The 19975-nt window shown below is 41.2% G+C and overlaps 3 protein-coding genes across 3 annotated transcripts; 1 reads left to right on the top strand and 2 right to left on the bottom strand.

Annotated features, from left to right (window-relative positions):
- Positions 1-433: 433 nt before the first annotated feature.
- LOC114405020 lies at positions 434-781 on the bottom strand. The gene has a single exon (XM_028367720.1). The coding sequence runs from the start codon at positions 779-781 to the stop codon at positions 434-436; it is 348 nt and encodes a 115-aa protein (XP_028223521.1).
- Positions 782-7920: 7139 nt separating this feature from the next.
- Positions 7921-8646, top strand: LOC114405019. The gene is made up of 2 exons (XM_028367719.1): positions 7921-8093; positions 8190-8646. The coding sequence occupies exons 1-2, from the start codon at positions 7921-7923 to the stop codon at positions 8644-8646; spliced, it is 630 nt and encodes a 209-aa protein (XP_028223520.1).
- An 8814-nt stretch (positions 8647-17460) lies between these two features.
- Positions 17461-18087, bottom strand: LOC114405018. Its single transcript, XM_028367718.1, has one exon. It carries the CDS (start codon positions 18085-18087, stop codon positions 17461-17463), a length of 627 nt encoding a protein of 208 aa, XP_028223519.1.
- Between the last annotated feature and the right edge of the window lie 1888 nt (positions 18088-19975).

Here is a 19975-nt window from a genome sequence, read left to right as displayed (position 1 = left end):
CTGGTTCCAGTCCCTCGCGTTTCTCTGCACATGTCGGGACCTGTTTTCGAAAGTAGGCAATATGTATATCAAAATGCTTAGAATGAAACCCTGAGCGTGGTTCAGAGGTTGGTTTTGTCAAATTTTTAGTTTCACGCAAAACGATAATTTTTAGACTAATTAATTGAGAATTATTCTATAATTGTCCAATTATGGATTTCTCTTCGTTAATTAGCCTAACCAGCGTATCTTTCCCCCAATGTACATACTTTTACCAGGAGTATATATATATATATATATATATATATATATATATATATATATATATATATATACACTGAATAATACTTATATATATAATTATTCAAAATGTGTCGTTTACAAAATTTCGGGTAGAAATTTCCAGGATGTCACAATACTCCCACCCTTCAAGGAATTTCGTCTCCGAAATTAACTACTCTAGGAACAAACTTGGGTACAATTCTCTCACCCTATCCTCTAACTCCCAGGTTGAATCACCCTCGTCGGGCCCCCACTGCACTTTCACCAACGCGATCTCCTTTCCTCTCAGCGACTTCATTCTTCGATCAGTAATCTTTTGAGGTTGTGCTTTATAGGTGAGGTTATCCTTCACTTGTACTTCGTCCAGTGCAAGTATATGTGATGGATCCAGGTTGTATCGTCTCAATTGAGAGACATGAAATACAGGATGCAAATTCGATAAACTCGGGGGTAAAGCGATTTGATAAGCTACAGGCCCAACCTTCTTCAAAATTTGATACGGACCTAGGTACTTGGGCATCAACTTCCTAGATTTGAGAGCTCTCCCTCTCCAGTTACAGGAGAAACCTTCAAAAACACATGTTTTCCTTCCTGAAAATCTAATGGCTTCCTCCTTCTGTCATAATAGCTCTTCTGCCTATCCTAAGATGCTTTTATTTTCTCTCGAATCAATTTCACTTGTTCGGTAATCTTTTGTAGCATTTCAGGCCCAAGGAGTACTGCTTCCCCATCATCGTACCAACAAATAGGAGTTTTGCACTTTCGTCCGTATAGAGCTTCAAAAGGAGCCATACCAATGCTGGCTTGGTAGCTGTTGTTGTAAGTAAATTCAATCAATGGAAAACATTCCATCCAACTGCCTTGTTGCTCTATAATACACGCCCAAAGTAGATCTTCTAAAGTCTGAATGGTTCGTTCAGTCTGACCACCTGTTTGAGGATGATAAGCTGAACTGAGCTTCAGCTTTGTCCCCAATGCTTCATGCAGACTTGTCCAAAATCGCGTGGTAAACCTCGGGTCTCTGTGTGATACAATACTGGAAGGAATTCCATGCAACCTTATTACTTCTTTAATATACAACTCTACTAGCTTCTCCATTTTATACTTCATATTCACCGGAATAAAATGAGCAGATTTGGTGAGTCGATTTACTATGACCCACACAACATCGTGTCCACGACTAGTCTTGGGTAAACTAGATACAAAATCCATAGATATGCTCTCCCATTTCCATTCCGGAATTTCTAGTGGCTTTAATTCTCCTGATGGTCGCTGGTTTTCAGCCTTAGCCTTTTGACATGTCAAACATCTTGCTACATATTCAGCTACGTCTTTCTTCATGCCATGCCACGAAAAACTTCTCTTCAAATCTTGGTACATCTTAGTTATTCCTGGATGGAAACTAAGACGGCTTTTATGTGCTTCTTCCAAGATCTTAACTTTCAAATCATCTAAAGGTGGTACACATATCCTCCCCTTGAATCTAATTAACCCAGTTGTGTCCTTCTTAAACTCCACATCCTTATCTCCCATTGCATCTAACACTTTGCCTTGCAAAAACGGGTCATCCTCTTGAGCCTCGCGTATGTGATCTACGAATTCATTGGTGATCTGCTACGCTCCCACAAATAAGCTCTTGGGTCGCATCTCGATTGCTAGATTCAGATCTCGAAATTCCTCTATTAATCTCTTCTCCAAACTCATCATAGTCGCAACATGTAAGGACTTCCAGCTTAGCGCGTCGGCTACTACATTAGCCTTTCCTGGATGGTAGGAAAGACCAAAATCATAATCCTTGAGGAACTGCATCCCTCTTCGTTGCCTCATATTGAGTTCCTTCTGATCGAACAAGTATTTGAGGCTCTTGTGGTCGCTGAAAACTTCAAAACGAGTACCATATAAATAGTGCCTCCAAATCTTTAAAGCAAAGACCACCGCTGCTAGTTCCAAGTCATAGGTCGGATAGTTAACTTCATGAGGATGCAATTGACGTGAAGCATAAGCCACTACTCTTCCCTCCTGCATTAACACACACCCCAAGCCTTGCCCGCTTGCATCGCAATACACTTCAAATGGTCTCTTAGGGTCGGGCGGGTTCCTCTGGATGTACCAATGAAGTGGCAGTGAGTCGAATTGTGCCACGGAATCGGCACCTCTCATTGCCTTCGAGGGTCTCCCAAACTCCCTCTAGGCACTCCATCTCCACGCGATCATGGATTAATTGCGCTGCCATCACGATCTACAAGAAATAAAAGAAATAGGGTAGACTCTTTCACGAGAAATCTAACTACGGGTAACAATACAATGCGTCCCATAACCGCTACATGTAGTGAAAAGGTATGTCTCAAGGGTTTTTTTTCTCTGGTAATCGATTACCAAAGTATGTTATCGATTACCAGTGCCCAAACTCGAGTTACACAACTACAACACATGGAAACTTGCAATTTACACTGTGTAATCGATTACACATGACTGGTAATCAATTACCAGTGCCCTGTTACTCTGTGTAATCGATTACACAACATTGGTAATCGATTACCAGAGGCCACCTCAACATCCTGTCTCCATTTCTAAGTCTTGTAATCGATTACACCCCTTGGTAATCGATTACTAGAGGCCATCTTAACTTCTTGTCTCCATTTTTAAGCCTTGTAATCGATTACACACCCTTGGTAATCGATTCCCAAAGGCCATCCTAACTTGTTGTCTCCATTTTTAAGCCTTGTAATCGATTACCAGATGCCAAATTTCAGATATCACTCAAGATTCATAGCTGGCCAGCCGCCCCAATGGCCTCCTTGCTTTGTGGTCTTTGTTCTTTTATTGGTTGACTACCAGGAGCTCGCCTGTTTAGGTACGTCACAGGTTCTCACTGACTGACTATGCCCGGGTTGGGTCGGGATTGGTCAAGCTTGGTATTGGGCGATAGCACCCCACCTGACGTCCCCAAGGTCTCTTGACCCCCGCGACATATCTCTAAGTACCACTCTGTGGTCAACAAACAAAAGTAGGAAGACTGACTCTTCCACGCTTTCTCACATCAAGCTTGTTGGATTATGGGGCACCCTTCATATGTGGTACTAGGTGGCGATCGGGCAATGGTGCAAATCAACTCTCCCACATCCACAAATCAAACATGAACCCACCATTCCCAATTGCCCACCTTCAACTGAGCTCACGTACTCCTACGTAGCCCTTATCCTCGTTCCTCTCAGCACCGGGTCCCCATCAACCCCTCCAAGCTTCCATAATATCCGAGCAATCCAATTCCAACTATCATGAACTACCCTAAACCAGAAAACAGGGCAAAGGCATAAAACTCTGCCCAAAACACATTCACATTTTACAGCTTTCCTTACTCAAATACCCCAGTAACATTCACTTCGTTCCGATTCGTTAATCGTTGGATCGACTTGAAAACTTTACTGGAGGTTCCTAGTACATAATTCTACATTTTGAACGTTGGGATTTGCTAGAAAATGTCCAGAACCCAATATGTACTACCTTTCCCATAACCAGCAATGCACAAGCATTTTCTGCACATGAACAAAATTCTGCTGCACAAAATTTGACAGCTTTTTGCTGCACAATTTGGAAGATTTCAAAATCCGTCTTACCCACATCCAATTTTGCTCAAATTGGATCCTACAAGTCCTAAATCATGTATAAATCATATTTAAACCAAAAGCAAGCTTCAAACCAAGACAATTCAAAATCTAGGTATCTAAAACCCATCAATTTAGTGGATTTTCAAGGTTTGAGAAGTGAAAATGAGAATGGGGTAATTTTAGAGTAAACTCTCATCTCAAACAAGTCTACAACATTAATTTAAACTTGCTCAAACTGGTTTTACAGCGAAAATTTGACCCCTCAACACCTAATTTACCCTAGAAATGGCTCTTGCTTTCACCTTTGTCACTCATTTTTTTCTCATTTGCTCTGCCCAAGCTTTCCCACAAGTCCTAAATGACATTTTAAACTAGGATTAACTCACTTTAGCCTCCAATTACCACTAACCCCAAATTTAGCTTTTCAAACCCTCAAAACCTTACACTTTTCCACTCACATCACTACCATTCCCACACTTAACCCTAGGTTAACTCTCCCCATCATCTCTACCAGTTTTCTACCAACAATTTCAGCACACAAGCATCACAAAACATCATTATAAAACCCTAAAACAGAATGGGTAAATTTGGCTCACATCAAACATGTCAAGTTTAGCATGCTTTCAACAAATTCCTTCACAAATAACTACCATAAGGCATAAACCTAGTAGAACTACCCATCATATCTCCCAAAAACCCAATACCCACGAAATTCATGTGAGAAGAAGTCTACCCAAACCTGAAATTTGAAGTCCCACAACGTAGAGGTGTGCTTCACGACTCCGAAAATGGCTTCCTTTTGCAATTTGGAGTAGAAATGGTGAGCAAAGTTTGGAGCTTTGATGGGCAACAATGGTGGAGGAGAAAGGGAGAAGAAAAGCAATGTGGGAGATGAGAAGAGCTTCTGAATTTTCTCTGCTGAGTCAAGAGAGGGAGAACCTGGCTTTTATTTTATAAAGACTTCCTCTTTCCCTTTCCTAAAAGCTATGCCACATGTCTCCTTTTGAGTGGAGCAAAAAGGGGCCCACTTTTTCTCTTGATGTGACTCATACTCAGCCACAAGGAGAGAAAAATTTGACTTGTTGAATGTTAAAATCCTGCCTCGGTTTACGTGTCATTTCTCTGGTTCCAGTCCCTCGCGTTTCTCTGCACCCGTCGGGGCCCGTTTTCGAAAGTAGGCAATATGTATATCAAAACGCTCAGAATGAAACCCTGAGCGTGGTTCAGAGGTTGGTTTTGTTAAATTTTTAGTTGCACGCAAAACGATAATTTTTAGACTAATTAATTGAGAATTATTCTATAACTGTCCAGTTATGGATTTCTCTTCGTTAATTAGCCTAACCCGCGTATCTTTCCCCCAATGTACATACTTCTACCCGGAGTATATATATATATATATATATATATATATATATATATATATATATATATATATATATATATATATATATATATATATATAGACACACACACAGACACACACACTGAATAATACTTATATATATATAATTATTCAAAATGTATCGTTTACAAAATTCCGGGTAGAAATTTCCAGAATGTCACAATACTCCCACCCTTTAAGGAATTTCGTCCCCAAAATTAACTACTCTAGGAAAAAACTTGGGTACAATTCTCTCTCCCTATCCTCTAACTCCCAGGTTGAATCACCCTCGTCGGGCCCCCACTGCACTTTCACCAACGCGACCTCCTTTCCTCTCAGCGACTTCATTCATCGATTAGTAATCTTTTGAGGTTGTGCTTTATAGGTGAGGTTATCCTTCACTTGTACTTCAACCAGTGCAAGTACATGTGATGGATCCGGGTTGTATCGTCTCAATTGAGAGACATGAAATACAGGATGCAAATTCGATAAACTCGGGGGTAAAGCGATTTGATAAGCTACAGGCCCAACCTTCTTCAAAATTTGATACGGACCTAGGTACTTGGGCATCAACTTCCTAGATTTGAGAGCTCTCCCTCTCCAGTTACAGGAGAAACCTTCAAAAACACATGTTTTCCTTCCTGAAAATCTAATGGCTTCCTCCTTCTGTCATAATAGCTCTTCTGCCTATCCTAAGATGCTTTTATTTTCTCTCGAATCAATTTCACTTGTTCGGTAATCTGTTGTAGCATTTCAGGCCCAAGGAGTACTGCTTCCCCATCATCGTACCAACAAATAGGAGTTTTGCACTTTCGTCCGTATAGAGCTTCAAAAGGAGCCATACCAATGCTGGCTTGGTAGCTGTTGTTGTAAGTAAATTCAATCAATGACAAACATTCCATCCAACTGCCTTGTTGCTCTATAATACACGCCCGGTGTAGATCTTCTAAAGTCTGAATGGTTCGTTCAGTCTGACCATCTATTTGAGGATGATAAGCTGAACTGAGCTTCAGCTTTGTCCCCAATGCTTCATGCAGACTTGTCCAAAATCGCGAGGTAAACCTCGGGTCTCTGTCTGATACAATACTGGAAGGAATTCCATGCAACCTTATTACTTCTTTAATATACAACTCTACTAGCTTCTCCATTTTATACTTCATATTCACCGGAATAAAATGAGCAGATTTGGTGAGCCGATCTACTATGACCCACACAGCATCGTGTCCACGACTAGTCTTGGGTAAACTAGATACAAAATCCATAGATATGCTCTCCCATTTCCATTCCGGAATTTCTAGTGGCTTTAATTCTCCTGATGGTCGCTGGTGTTCAGCCTTAGCCTTTTGACATGTCAAACATCTTGCTACATATTCAACTATATCTTTCTTCATGCCATGCAACCAAAAACTTCTCTTCAAATCTTGATACATCTTAGTCATTCCTGGATGGAAACTAAGACGGCTTTTATGTGCTTCTTCCAAGATCTTAACTTTCAAATCATCTAAAGGTGGTACACATATCCTCCCCTTGAATCTAATTAACCCGGTTGTGTCCTTCTTAAACTCCACATCCTTATCTCCCATTGCATCTAACACTTTTCCTTGCAGAAATGGGTCATCCAATGTACATACTTCTACCAGGAGTATATATATATATATATATATATATATATATATATATATATATATATATATATATATATATATACACTGAATAATACTTATATATATAATTATTCAAAATGTATCATTTAAAAAATTCTGGGTAGAAATTTCCAAGATGTCACAGGTAGACCTATTGTATAGAAATTTTGATGATTGTATATATGTGGCTGAAGCCACCCCAGTTGATACCTTTGCTCTGGATGTCACTATGTATTTTGCAAACTCCTATATTTTGGACAGTTTTAGATGATGAATGTAATTATGTTTAATCTTATTATTTAAAAATGAAGTGTTAACAAACTTTATTGAAAAGAGTTTGTCGACCGCATTTTATTATTTTTCACGTGACGACCTAAAATGATGGCTGGTATATTTTTCTTTTTGAAAGAGCAAAATAGTTTAGAGGTTATGAGTGATCAGAAAGAAATGACTCCGAATAGAGTTGTGAACTGGCTATTCAGGACTCTATAGCGATAATTTTCCTTCTAATTCAATTACCGTGAAAAGACAGAGAGAAGAAAAGAAAAAAAAATTCCCATGGTTTCTGTTATTTAAATTATTACTATTAAACCAGTCATTATTTAGGGACGCCACAATTGGTGGTATCAGAGCAAAAGTTGGATTCTAGTGAACCTGTCCATGGTCTTACAATGTGAATGTTGTGTATCACTGAAACTTGGAAGTAGGTTTCGGGGAGTGACGTTAAGTCACAAATTGTGTGTAATTCTACTTTCTGTCTTAAGCAAGAATGTGTAATTGATTTAGTAGAATTGTTGTGTATATATATATATAGAGAGAGAGAGAAATAGGGATATTGTTGTAACTGTCATAGCCTATATGGTACACTCTCTCAGTAGAATTTCTTGGATACTAATAGTTTCCCTACAGGTTAGGTATGGCAGGACGTGGTAGGGATCAGAATTGTGATGTCCTAGACCGCATCACAACTTTGCTGGAAACTCCAGTGCAGGAACGTGATGTGGAGCCGGCAGAGTATCGGGGACTCATGGCTTTCCGTAAGAACCACCCGTCGAAGTTCAGTAGGGACTATGATCCGGAAGATGCTAGGCTATGGTTAGTGGAGACTGAGAAGATTTTTGAGGTGATGGGTTGTCTCGAGGAGCATAAGGTCCCTTATGCGACGTTCATGCTCCAAGGAGAAGCTGAGAACTGGTGGAAGTTCGTGAGACCTACATTTGCTGCACCTGGAGGCGTGATTCCTTGGAATGCCTTCAAGGACAAATTCCTGGAAAATTATTTCCCACGAGATCTCAGGAAGCGAAAGGCGATGGAATTTCTGGATTTGAAGCATGGAAACATGTCCGTTGGAGAATACACGACCAAATTTAATGAACTTCTACAGTACTGGCCTCAATACCAAGACGCTCGGAACGAAGAAGACTTATGTGCTCAGTTTGAGAATGGGCTTCGACTGGAGATTCAACAGGCAGTTAGCTACATGCAGATCACGGATTTTAATCAACTGGTGACCAAGTGCAGAATATTTGAGGACAAGATGAAAGAGAGGCAAGCTAGAGGCTTTGGAGGACCACAGAGAAGCCATCCTTTTAGAGGAAACAGTAATAAGAGGATGAAGCCATATTCTAGCAACAAGGGGAAACAACCTATGACTACATCCAACATGAGCCAGTCAAGGGGGACTGGGGTACAGTGCTTTCAGTGCGGAGGACCGCATCTTAGGAGGAATTGCCCACAACTCCAGCAGACATAGGAGAATCGTTGTTATATTTGTGGCAAGGTAGGCCATTATGCTCGAGAGTGTAGGGTGACTGGGAGACCGACGGTAACTGCCAATTCCAACACAGTCAATCGTGGGTCTACTAATCCCACAAGGAGCGGTAATGTTAGCAACAACAACACTAGTGGTGGAAGACCAAAGATACCCTCCCGGGTATTTGCTATGAATGGATCAGAAGTTGCTGCCTCCGACGATTTGATACAGGGTAAGTGTTTGATTGCTGATAAACTACTAGATGTACTCTATGACTCGGGTGCCACACATTCGTTATTATCTCATGCATGTGTGGAGAGGTTGGGGTTATGTACGACGGAATTACCATATGATATGGTAGTGTCTACTCCGACTAAAAATTATCATTTTTCGTGCAACTAAAAATTTAACAAAACCAACCTCTGAACCACGCTCAGGGTTTCATTATGAGCATTTTGATATATATATTGCCTCCTTTCGAAAACGGTCCCCAACGAGTGCAGAGAAACGCGAGGAACTGGAACCAGAGAAGCAACACGCAAACCGAGGCAGGATTTTAGCATTCAAAAGGTCAAACTTTTCTCTCCTTGTGGCTGAGTATGAAGTCACCTCAAAGGGAAGAGGTGGGCCCCTTTTTGTTCCACTCAAAATGGGACAAATGGCAAGTGCTTTATGAGAAGAAAAAAATATAGGAAAAAGAAAATCATTTTTCTTAAAAAGCCACATTCTCTCTCTTCCTTCAGCAGAAAATTCAGAAGCTCTTCTTCGGACTCCCACGTTGCTTTTCTCTTCTTCTTCCTCTCCATTGAAGCCTCCATTAAAGCTCCAAACTTTGCTCACCATTTCTACTCCAAATTGCAAAAGAAAGCCATTTTCAGAGTCGTGAAGCGCACCTCTACGTTGTGAGACTTCGAATTTCAGGTTTGGGTAGACTTCTTCTCACATGAATTTCATGGGTATTGGGTTTTGGGGAGATATGATAGGTAGTTTTACTAGGTTAATGCCTTATGGTAGTTATTTGTGAAGAAATTTGTTGAAAGCATGCTAAACTTGACATGCTTGATGTGAGTCAAATTTACCCATTCTGTTTTAGGGTTTTATGATGATGCTTTGTGATGTTTGTGTGTTGAGATTGTTGATGTAAAATTGGTAAAGATGATGGGGAAAGTTAATTTAGGGCTAAATGTGAGAATGACAATGTTGTAGGTAGAAAAGTGTGAGATTCTGAGGGTTAGAGAAGCTAAATTTGGGGTTAGTGTAAATTGGAGTCTAAAGTGAGGTGATCCTAGTTTAAAATGTCAATTAGGACTTGTAGGAAAACTTGGGCAGAGCAAATGAGAAAAATGAGTGACAAATGTGAAAGCAAGAGTCATTTCTAGGGTAAATTGGGTGTTGAGGGGTCAAATCTTGAATCGGTGGAGTTTTCACCTTAAAACCAGTTTGAGCAAGTTTAAATTAATGTTATAGACTTTTTTGAGATGAGAGTTTACTCCAAAATTACCCCATTCTCATTTTCACTTCTCAAACCTTGAAAATCCATTAAATTGATGGGTTTTAGGTACCTAGATTTTGAATTGCCTTGGTATGAAGCTTGTTTTTGGTTTAAATATGATTTATACATGATTTAGGACTTGTAGGATCCAATTTGAGCAAAATTGGATGTGGGCAAGATGGATTTCAAAATCTGCCCTATTATGCAGAAAATTGCTGTCAAATTTGTGCAGCAGAATTTTTGTTCATGTGCAGAAAATGCTTGTGCATTGCTTGGCTATGGGAAAGGTAGTACATATTGGGTTCTGGAAATTTTCTAGCAGATCCCAACGGTCAAATTGTAGATTTATGTACTAGGAACCTCCAGTGAAATTTTCAAGTCGATCCAATGGTTAACGAATCGGAATGAAGAGAATGTTACTGGAGTATTTGAGTAAGGAAAGCTGTAATATGTGAATGTGTTTTGGGCAGAGTTTTCTGCCTCTGCCCTATTTTCTTGGTTTAGGGTAGTTCATGATGTTTGGAAATTGAATTTCTTGGATATTGTGGAAGCTTGGAGGGGTTGATGGGGACCCGGTGCTGTGAGGAACGAGGATAAGGGCTACGTGGGAGTACGTGAGCTCAATTGAAGGTGGGCAACTGGGGATGGTGGGTTCATGTTTGATTTGTGAAAGTGGGTGAGTTGACTTGTGCCAACGCCCGATTGCCACCTAGTACCACATATGACGGGTACCCCATAATCCAACAAGCTTGAAGTGAGAAAGCGTGGAAGAGTCAGTCTTCCTACTTTTGTTTGTTGACCACAGAGTGGTACCTATTGATATGTCGCGGGGGTCAGGAGACCTTGGGGACGTCAGGTGGGGTGCTATTGCCCAAAACCAAGCTTGACCATTCCCGACCCAACCCGGGCATAGTCAGTCAGTGAGAACCTGTGACGTACCTAAACTGGCGAGCTCCTGACAGTCAACCAATAAAAGAACAAAGTCCACAAAGCAAGGAGACTAGTGTGGCGGCTGGCCAGCTATGAATCTTGAGTGGTATCTGGAATATGGCCTCTGGTAATCGATTACCAAGGGTGTGTAATCGATTACAAGGCTTAAAAATGGAGGCAGGATGTTAATATGGCCTCTGGTAATCGATTACCAAGGGAGTGTAATCGATTACAAGGCTTAAAAATGGAGACAGGATGTAAAAATGGTCTCTGGTAATCGATTACCAATCGTGTGTAATCGATTACACAGAGTAACAGGGCACTGGTAATCGATTACCAGTTGGGTGTAATCGATTACACAGAGAGATAGGACACTGGTAATCGATTACCATTTAGGTGTAATCGATTACACAGTGTAATTTGTAGGTTTCCATGTGCAGAAGCTGTGTAACTCGAGTTTGGGCACTGGTAATCGATTACATACTTTGGTATTCGATTACCAGAGTCGAAATCCCTTGAGAAGGATATTTTGACTACGCGTAGCCGTTATGGGGCGCATTGTATTGTTGTATGTAGTTAGATTTCTTATGAAAGAGTCTACCCTCTTTCTTTTATTTCTTGTAGATCGCGATGGCAGCGCAGTTAATCCATGATCGTGTGGTGATGGAGTGCCTAGAGGGAGTTTGGGAGACCCTCGAAGGCAATGAGAGGTGTCGATTATGTGGCACGATTCGACTCACTGCTACTTCATTAGTACATCCGGAGGAACCCGCACGCACGCTTCAGCAGCCTGTGGAGTGGATACTACCTACACCTACTCCATATCGACTAGTGGAGCTAGTTCAAGTGATAAAGGTGTCATCCTCTGAAGAAGACCCTGAAGAGGACCCAGAGGAGTTACCTCCTGAGCCTGCTGTGGATGCTCTTGACTTTTCAGAGGATGATGAGGACCCACTCCCTGATGTGGATTCTCCAGAGGATATCATGTCAGCATTTGAGGCAGACTCTACAGAGGAGAGCGGCCCTGGAGGGACAGCGAATAGTGAAGACTCTTCATCATAGCAGACGGCTCCTTAGACTAGGTTTACATACTTTTTGTGGGTAGGTGTATCTAGTTCAGACTGCTAGGTTTACTCTTTTGATTTTTGGATGGGTAGACCTATTGTATAGAAATTTTGATGATTGTATATATGTGGCTGAAGTCACCCCAGTTGATACCTTTGCTCTGGATGTCACTATGTATTTTGCAAACTCTCATATTTTGGACAGTTTTAGATAATGAATGTAATTATGTTTAATCTTATTATTTAAAAAGGAAGTGTTAACAAACTTTATTGAAAAGAGTTTATCGACCGCATTTTATTATTTTTCACGTGACGACCTAAAATGATGGCTGGTATATTTTTCTTTTTGAAAGAGCAAAATAGTTTAGAGGTTATGAGTGATCAGAAAGAAATGACTCCGAATAGAGTTGTGAACTGGCTATTCAAGACTCTATAGCGATAATTTTCCTTCTGAATTCAATTACCGTGAAAAGAGAGAGAAAAGAAAAAAAAATTTCCCATGATTTCTGTTATTTAAATTATTACTATTAAACCAGTCATTATTTAGGGACGCCACATGAACAACTGGTGAATCTTGAGAGATAGGTTGCTCTAGCTCTGATGTTGGTGCAGATGGCATGGAATCATCTGGTATGGGTACTGGAGATGGCTCTGGAATCTGGTTTGTGGAAGTCTCCTCCTCATGAGCCATGTGTACATGTGCATCAAAATAAAAGGGCTCAGGAGGAGTGAACTCATCCTCCCCCTCTACTGCTGATGTTGGCTCCTCTGGCTCAGGCTCCTAGGCTGCGGAAGCCCCACTCCCTCCAGAAGGAGAAGGCTAGGCTCTTGGCTAGGCCACCTGCGTGTCAAACTCATCCATGCTCATGATGGATGAAGCCATGAAGGCTTTGCATGATAATGGTTTGCCCCCTATGTATGCTCTGGAGCATGGAATGAAGCATCTGTGGTGTAAATAAAAAATCCAAGGGTCCAAAAGATAAAGGAGCTAGAAGTGGTATCTGAGCAGATGGAGCAAGAATGGCTAGAGTCTGTGCTGGAGTCGAAATGGGAGGTGCTGGAGCTGTGGAAGAAGAATGAGTTGTTGTCTTTGGTGTTGTTGAAGTAGTAGGGACCTCTGATCTCTTACCCCTAGCCTTCCTTGGCCCTCTAAATGTCACTGTTGGATCATCTAGATTCCAATAGTTCTTCTTAATGTATGCCAAGTTAATGGTAGGGCTCAGGCTCTCCAGGGATCTAGAATCTGATTAGACTCCTCTAGCCTTGCACAGAGCTGTGATCAAAGCAGGGAATCCAAGTCTGGATGAATCATGTTGTGTGGTAAGAGAAATCTGGTGGGAGATGAGGTATCCCACATTCATATCCATCTTCATAATGATTCCATAGATTAACTTGGCTCTGTCTAATGTGACATCAGATGTGTGGGAGGTAGGAATTAAGTTAGAAAAGGAAAGAACACTCCATGTCTGAGCTAAAGTGGTCATGTTCTTCCTTAATATCTTCAAAGGCTGACCATCAACGTTTAGCTCGAATCCCCTCCCTAGGATACAAAGCTTAACAGCCAACTCCTGAGGATCAGGCCTCAGGAGTGCAAACCTGAAATAAGAACAAAGATTCTCCCCCTATTCCAGAATTACAAGGGTCTTCAGGAAGGTGTTTAAAGTATCTTCATCAAATTTGATTAGATGACCTCTGACCCTCACTTGCTTAGGTGACTTGTCTTTCGGGTCGTAGAGGTTTGCATAAAATTCCTTCACAATGGCAACATCAATGCTGCCGTCAGCAAAACTAGTCAGCTCCTCATCCAGTGTCTTTTTTCGAGTTCCTCCTTGAACTCATTGAACTCAGTATAATATACTACTACATTTCTCTCTGGTAGTAGTTTCCTCGGCACAATTATAACAATATATCTCTCCCAAGCTTCTTGAGAGGTGAACCTAGACCGATCATATCTGACTTGGGAAGGTGTAGAATGAGCCTTTCTTTTCTTATATGCCATCTACAAAATATAAGATAAAACACAAGAGATTAGCACAAGATATTTTCAACAAAAACAAAAATAAAATTGAAATTGTGACTGGGCACTTAGCGCGCCTTATGAAATTTATTCATGGGCTAAGCGCAGCAGACTTGCGCTTAGCCTAAAGACACAAAAATATTTTTCTGCAGATTAGGCTTAGCGCAGCAAGCTGGGCTTAGCCTAAGTCTACAATTTTCAAAATAGAAGAGAGTCTGGGCTTAGCACAGCATGGCACGCTTAGCTCAGCCTCACCAGAATGACACTCAGGCTTAGCGCACATGGCGTGCTTAGCCTAACTACAAAAACTCAAAAACAGTGAGAGAGTTGAGCTTAGCACAGCAGGGCACGCTTAGCTCAACCTCCTCGACACACAACAAGGGCTTAGCGCAGTAGCTACACTTAGCCTTATTCAAAGGACTGACTACAGAAGCAAAGTGGTGCTTAGCTTGACAGGCCAGGCTTAGCGCTGAACAAAAATTTCAAAAATCTGAATGTCTGAACACTAGGCCCGCTTAGCGCATAGACACGCTTAGTGGGTTCATCACTTTCGTTCATCAGCAGGGATGAATGCGCTTAGCGCGACATGGTCCGCTGAGCGCGATCATCTGGAAATCCAAAATTTTAACAGTTGCGATGAACAGGCTAAGCGCAGCAGGTGCGCTTAGCCCGTTCATCGCGATTTCCAAACAGAACCACAGGGGTTTTCACCCCTTTCAGCCACATTGCCCCTAATGGGCTTCTAAAATACTTAAAATCCTAAAATGGCTAACCCTAAAGCTAAAAACCCTAACTTAACAACATTACTAACTAAGAAAGCAAGAAATCATCTATCCTATGGTTTGAAGAATGAAAAATAAAAATGGAAATGTACTCACTTGGATTGTGATTGGAATGCAGAATGAAACAAGGAAGATGCAGACAATCAGTACAAACACACAGTAGAAATGCACAAATGCTCAAGGGTAGCAAAGGCAGAGGCTAATGATTTTTGGGTAATACCCAAATGCCTCTACCTTTGGTTTTTAAAAACTGAAATTCGTATGGTACGCTTAGCGCAGAGCTGCGCTTAGCGTGCCCACGTGTCGTTTGAGTTTAAAATCCAAGCACTTAGCCTAACCTCGCACTAAGCCCAACTTGAAGTTGCAAATTCCAGTGAGCATCCGGGGCTTAGCGCAGCAGGTTGCGCTTAGCGCTTTCTGCAACACAAAATTTTCTACAATATGCGCTTAGCCTGAGATGTAAGGCTTAGCGTGCCATCAAGCTTCAACTTACAGAGAGTAGTTCAGGCTTAGCGTAACAGGCGCGCTAAGCGCATTTCCAGGAATTCAAAAATAGCAAGAGATTGGGGCTTAGTGCATCCTGCCCCGCTAAGCCCAGCTTAAAAGCTCAAATTACAGAATAGATCTGGGGCTTAGCTCAGGATAACGCATTTAGCGCTGCTACAATAAAATTTTTCCAGAGAAGAAGTGGCGCTTAGTGCATCATCCACGCTAAGCCCACTAATTAAGATTCAATTATAGTGAAGATGTTGGGCTTAGCGCAGTGATGTGCGCTTAGCTGAACTATTTAGCCAACCAAACAGGGGTCTCTACGCTTAGCGCAAGCAAGCTCGAGCTTAGCGCGTGAAGACTGAGCGCTTAGCACAAGGTTTGTGCTTAGCGGATAGATGTTAGTCGATGAATACGACTAACTTTTGTGTATAAAACCTGTGTATCTTGTATCAAACTTTCCCAATTTATGGTTGTTTTGTAATACTATAAGTACTTTTTGTTAAATATAGGTAATAGATAATTTATACTTTTGTTTTGTGCGTTTAATAATCAATTTCTGTCAATTTCAGGTTAAATAGGCAACTTTGGCAAAGTGCTGTTTTTCACTCTTTCGCTAAGCCAAGCTGCTGGCTTAGCGAGAATTCGCTAAGCGCAACCTTCAATGGCTAAGCGCAAGGAAGAATCCCAAAGAAGATGAGTTGTCAAGTTCGCTAAGCGCACCGCTCCAGGTCATCAAGCGCACCGCTTCAGCTCATCCGTTAAGCGTAACAAGCCCACTAAGCCAAAATCCACTTATGCGCGCTAAGCGATCCAGATCTGCGCTAAGCGCACGAGCACGAACAAGGCCACCTATTTAAGACTGAAATCAGATTTGCAAAGGGAGTTTGGCACTTTTCTTGAAAAGCTCTGCATGTACGAAGGTTCTAGAGAGAGAAAGGTTCAAGTTCCAGAGAGTTCTGAGAGATTTTGCTGTGTGAAGATCTGCACAGACGCGAGTTAGAAGTGGAAGCCGTTCTGAGAGCTTGAGATGAGTTTGTGAGTGATTATGAGATCCTAGAGGTGAAGGAGACATCCTCACCACTTGTGTTTTTTGCAGTCTTTCATCTTGTTCTTCTCTTTGTTGTAAAGGAGGTTTCCAGACTATGGAAAGCTAAATCCTCTGTTGGATCTTTCCTGTAGGTACCTGATGTAAATATATTTCTATCTATGTAATGATGTTTTGTGTGTTCTCTGTGCTATCTGCTTTTCATTCCAGTGTGCTTTTACCTTGATCACGTACATGCATGCTTTGTTAAGGTCATTCAACAGTGGAAACTGGTCTGATTCTAAAGTCCTTGATAGTACGGGACTAAGTTGTTGTGCTATCACGAGGAATCGGGGTACAAGAACTTAGTTGTGTATGTGTGTCTTAATGCGGTCTTGGTTGAGTTTAGTCTTACAAGAGGAATCTGCGGATGAGGCTTGATCAGGACAAGGCTGGGCTATCATGAGGAATCGGGGTCTAGCAGTCCAGGAGACAACATAGGAATGCATGAGCATTGTTAAATAGAGAACATCTTTTTTAGCATTAGGAACCTATGAGGAAGACCAACGCATTCTCTACTTGTTTTTACACAATATTTCTCTTGTGTGATTTTCTTTCTTTTTGCCTAGATAGTTTAAATACATGTTCATAACCACAGTCATATTTTCATACCAGATGCCTATTTATCGAAATAGCTTGCCAGATAACACAAGTTCCCCAAGAGTTTGATACTCCGTTCTTACTGTTTTATACTACTTGTACAATCCGGTACACTTGCCGGTTGCGAACAATAGACAATTGCAAAAAAAATTTAAGTCTTGTTTTGTCTATCTCTTCGCACAAGCTTAAAACCCCTTGTTCATTACTAAACAAGCTGAAATTAATCACAATCACAAGCAAGGTATCCTAACTACATGCAAGAGATAAGAATGAAAAATAGAAAAGGGAAAGAAAAGTTGGGTTGCCTCCCAGTAAGCGCTCTTTTAACGTCACTAGCTTGATGCATCATCCTGTTATCCAGGGTCCAACAAAGTTCCTACTTCAAGGACCTTCTTCTCGGGTCTCCTTTCCTCCATCTCATGCACTTTCAGACAGACATTTTGGCTGGGTGGATCTTTGTCCTCATGGAACAAATCAAAGCTGATCTTTTGATCTTCTATGCCCATCTGCAACATCTTCTTTCCCATGTCTACCACGCAGCTTGCAGTAGACATGAATGGATGGCCAAGAATGAGAGGAATGTTAGCATCCTCTTCTATATCTATGAGAACGATATCAGCTGGAAATATAAGGTGCTTAACCTTCACCAAAACATCTTCAATGACTCCATATGGCCTTGTGATGGAGCGGTCAACTAACTGGAGGGTCATGCGTGTGGACATTATCTCTATCTCTCCAAGTCGCCAACACATGGATAGAGGCATTAAATTGATACTGGCTCCGAAGTCTATGAGAGCTTTGCCTATAGCAACCTCGCCGATAAAACACGGTATCGTGACAACTCCAGGATCTTTGTGTTTGGGTGGAAGAATGCGTTGAATGACAGCACTACAATTACCTTCCACAACAATTTTGTCACTATGAATGTACCGGTTCTTCTTGGTTAGCATATCCTTCAAAATTTTGGCATAAAGGGGCATTTTCTGAAGTGCTTCTCCAAAAGGCAAAGTAATTTCCAGTTTCTTGAAGATATCAAGAAATCTGGCCAAATGTCCCTCTTTATGTTTCTGGGAGGGTACCAATGAATAAGGTACCTCCTTGCATTCAATAGAAGTAGCCTCTTTCTTATTTTCTATGTTGGCCTCACTCTTGCCCTTTTTCTTCTCAATCTAAACAACCTTCTCTTTTTGTTTTTCATTTTTCAACTTTTTTTCTTTTTCTTCTTCTTCTTCTTTTATTTCTTTTTCTTCTTCTTCCTTCTTCTTTATTCTATCTAGATAGTCTCTTATTGGTGTCTCTTCTTCTTCATCACCTTCTGCTTCCTCAACAATTTCTTCAAGTTCAACTAAATCATCAACCGGTTCCAGTGCCAGTTCTCAGCCAGCTGTTGTTTAAATCCCTCTGCCTTCTGATCAGCTTTACTTTCCTCAGCTTGAATCGCCATTCTGCTTCTAGTCATCACAGCTTTGCACTCTTCCTTAGGATTTTTCTCTGTGTTTGCTGTAAAGCTGCTGGATGGTCTTTCAGCTAACTGCTTTGCAAGCTGGCCCACCTGAACTTCAAGATTCTTAATTGCAGACTCCGTGCTCTTTTGGTTAGACATTGACACTTGCATGAATTGAGCTAGAGTCTCTTCCAACTTTGTGGTTCGGTCATAGAGACTTGGCATCTGTTGTTGTGGCCTTGTAGATGAACCACCTTGGTCTCTGTTGAATTGGTTACCAGGGTGATTTTGCCACTGTCTCTGCTGTTGATATTGCTGGTTGTTTTGAAATCCTGGAAATCCACTTGTATTGAAATTGCCTATGGGCTGATTCCCCATATAATTGACTTCATGTGCAATTTGCTCTTCATTAGGGATACAACATCCATATTCATGAGCTCCACCACAAATTATACATCCTGCAACCTGCAAAATAGAAGAATGTGAAGTTTGTGCAGAATGAAGCTGAGTTGGCAACTTACTGAGTGTTTTTGTTAATGCCTCTAGTTGCTTGGATAGCAACTTGTTTTGTGCCAACAAAGCATCCTGTGAGGTTAGCTCCAATAAGCTCTTCTTGGTAGGAATGTGGGCTCGGTCTCTCAGAATGGCAATGTCACTAGCATCCATGCTTTCAATCAAGTCCATTGCTTCCATGGGGGTCTTCATTTTGATCTTACCCCCAGCTGAAGCATCCAAGAGATGCTTAGATTGTGGTCTCAATCCATCTATAAATATGTTGAGCTATATTGGTTCTGAAAAACTGTGAGTGGGAGTCTTCCGCAATAAACCTCTAAATCTTTCAAGTGCCTCACTTAAGGATTCATCTGGAAATTGGTGAAAGGAAGAGATGGTAGCTTTGCCTTCTACAGTCCTTGATTTAGGGAAGTACTTCTTCAAGAAATTTTCTACTACTTCATCCCATGACTTCAAACTATTTCCTTTAAAAGAATGAAGTCATCTCTTAGCTTCTCCAGCTAAAGAAAATGAGAACAGACTCAACCTGATTGAATCTGCAGGCACACCCGCCAGCCTAATAGTATTGCATATCTCTATGTAGGTGGCCAAGTGAGCATAAGGGTCTTCATTGGGTAGACTATGAAACAAATTATTTTGAATCAGTTGCATCAAAGAAGGAGGATAAGTGATTGTCTGAGCTTGAACTTTTGGCTGTGCAATACTAGTGAAAAATTTGTGGCACAGTAGAACTTGAATAATCTTCCAGGGTTACTCTTCTTGGCTCTTCAGCCATGGTTAGGTTTTCAATAGGTTCTATATGAGAATGCCCTGCAATAGGAAAACTAGAAGCTGCCTCAGAAGATCGAGGATCTTCTTCTAGAGTTGCTGCTGCTTCTAAATCCTACAAAAAAAATTTGATTCTCTTTGAA

This window comes from Glycine soja, chromosome 3 (assembly GCF_004193775.1).
Source record: "Glycine soja cultivar W05 chromosome 3, ASM419377v2, whole genome shotgun sequence".
In the NCBI taxonomy this organism is placed as follows: domain Eukaryota; kingdom Viridiplantae; phylum Streptophyta; class Magnoliopsida; order Fabales; family Fabaceae; genus Glycine; species Glycine soja.
The sequence above is the reverse complement of the archived record's forward strand: the minus strand, read 5'-3'. Positions and strand labels throughout refer to the sequence as shown.